This window comes from Antrostomus carolinensis, unplaced genomic scaffold, assembly GCF_000700745.2.
Source record: "Antrostomus carolinensis isolate BGI_N321 unplaced genomic scaffold, ASM70074v2 scaffold50728, whole genome shotgun sequence".
NCBI classification, from domain to species: Eukaryota; Metazoa; Chordata; class Aves; order Caprimulgiformes; family Caprimulgidae; genus Antrostomus; species Antrostomus carolinensis.
Genome location: NW_010331897.1, coordinates 44,933 through 47,366, shown reverse-complemented (window position 1 = coordinate 47,366; position 2,434 = coordinate 44,933). Strand labels below are relative to the sequence as shown.

Genomic DNA, 2,434 nt, shown 5'->3' with positions numbered 1-2,434 from the left:
TTTATATATATTTGCCAACATTTAAAGTGAGAAAGTATATTTTCCTCAATTCTTTCTCAAAACAAAGAACTGTGGATTTAAACACAACAAAAACCCCAAACAACCCCTCTCCTCAAACCCTCATGAATGATACTTATGGCCTAAGCACTAAAGTCTAGTGATGCTTTTGAAAACCCCATTTCACATCCTCCTCTTTTCAAATGGTTACCCCAAAACCAGAATGGAGAGTAAGCAAGAGAAAAACCAAAAATAAAAGAAGTATATTTAAATATTACCCAGTATATAACAGACTGTACTTGTGTCAGTGAAGAATCTCCAAGAAAATAAAGCAGAAGTTGTACAAATGTAGCTCTGTTGACAAGTATAGCTAATATTTTTCTTGTAATTATTAAGATAATTTGAAAGGATGTGAACACAAACAGGCTACATGAATGCAGTATATTAAAATCTCCCCTGTAGCACATTACAATCAATAAAAAGAAAATAAAATCTGAATAATACTAGAGGTAGCAGCTGTTTGTATTTTCTGTTATTCTGAGTATCTCTGGAGCCCAACCCTTCGAACATTGCTCCCCTGATAAAAGGCTTGTGTGCGATCAGCCGACATACAGCAGACTGGTAAGCTAGATGTCTGCAATAGTGTTTGAAGTATCTTTCCTACTACAATGGAAGTAGTACTGGTAAAGAAGTGCGTTGACGACCTGTATTAAATCACAGCTCAAAAAGCTATGGCTGTTTGCTGTTTTACAAGCCACTTAAAAAAAAAAAATTCCACAAGGTGTTTAAGTAAGCTATGCAGTTCCACAACATATAAATAGGGTACGTTTCAAGAGTTCCATATAACCTCTAAAATATATGCTAGCTGAATATTAATGGAGTAACAATAACATTAATCATAGTAATGCCTTAGTTCTGGTATCACAAGAACGCATTTCCTTCATATGGGATGACTCTTGGAGGATGCTGGTGGAATCTCTTCTATGTCTGGTAGAAGTGATGGTAGTGGTGGTGGTGCTCATGGTGGTGATGGTGTTCATGTCTCTGTATCATTTGTCCAACTTGGCCTTCATATAAAATGACTGTGGGCAGGTCTCTCACATGTTCCTTTTCCACAACTGTCCCTGGAGACTGGAAGGTTTTGCACATTTGGTGATTCTCCTTCACCCTCTGCTTATGCTTCTTGTGAGCCTGTTGGGATTGCAAGGGGAGGTAAGGGAGATTCTGGCCCATCCGTGCACTTGGGGAAGCCATTGGCATGGGCGCCCCTTGGAAAGGTTTATTTCTTACTGCCCTTCCAGGATGCACAGGGGCAACGTTTTTGCCCTGGGCCTTGGGAGACCTCACAAAGTGCTTGTTTGAGTCCTGATTCCGGAGCCGCTGCTGGATTTCTGCAATCTTGGCATACGAACTCTCAGCCAGATTGATGTGGCTCGGATCCACCACTTGAGATTTCCTATGGTGAGCATGGAAGGTTTCAGGTTCATGAGAACGGGATCTAGTCTGATTCACAACTCTGCTTGGTGGGTCATGTTTTTGAGCTGCTGGAGGAGATCCTAGGAAATAACAAGCTGAGTTAGTCATCTAGTATTTCAAAGTTTTAATTAGTAGCATTCAGTTGGCAGGGATAGCATTATCGGCAGAGTTAATTTTTCCTAAGGAAGTGAATGCAATTATAGCTGTCTAGTTTAATTACATTTAATAATTCTGACTAGCAAATAATATACACACAAATATACATGTCTGTCTATACAAAAGCGTGTGTTTTTGTGCATCTGCGTGTTTATAAAAATCTTTACATTACCTTCTCTTGGTCATCATCTATCTGAAATTCACCAAAATAACTGTGAGTGGAATAGTAAAATCTTGGAAGAGAACAGGGAAAGGGAGGAAATCCAGATCCCTTTAATTTGGAGACAGAAGCCAAAATTCCAGGTATGAACTCATATTCTCCAATTTTTGGGTCAGTAGTGAGTACAAAATATGTGTGGCTATCATCTTGGGAATGAGCTCCAACATTCAAAGATCACTCCTTGCCTCACCCATAGACTAAACTTAATAATTGAGATGTAAAGATTGTTCTCCCAGGCTCACCTCCAAGTTTAGCTACACAAACAAGTACTTCAAAGCAGGCTTGCAGCACATTAGCCACTCTGTTGTGATACCACCTTCACCAGTAATTATCTTGCACTATTCACAGAGTCCTATACCTTCCAGTAAGTCACTATAGACAAATCACGTAGGTTCACAATTCACTGTCCCTGATGCGGAACATGGAACTGAAGAAAGAAAAGATAAAAAGGTTGCAACATAAATTACCAAATTACCTGGCCCAAACTTTGATGTGTAGTTTTCTATTCCTGCAAGATCCAAATAGTGGTTTCTCCTTTCAATGTTCTCATCAACACAATGACGATAGCACCCACTTTGCTCCGGA

General features: G+C 39.5%; 1 protein-coding gene across 1 annotated transcript in view; it reads right to left on the bottom strand.

Annotated features, from left to right (window-relative positions):
- Positions 1–978: 978 nt before the first annotated feature.
- Positions 979–2,434, bottom strand: part of NKD1 (NKD inhibitor of Wnt signaling pathway 1) — a gene marked incomplete at its 5' end in the record, with an annotated part of 36,671 nt that continues 35,215 nt past the window's right edge. Inside the window, 2 exons of the mRNA XM_010173319.1 lie at positions 979–1,553; positions 2,325–2,434. Coding sequence (XP_010171621.1) covers positions 979–1,553; positions 2,325–2,434 — 685 coding nt within the window. The remainder of the gene's footprint in view (positions 1,554–2,324) is intronic.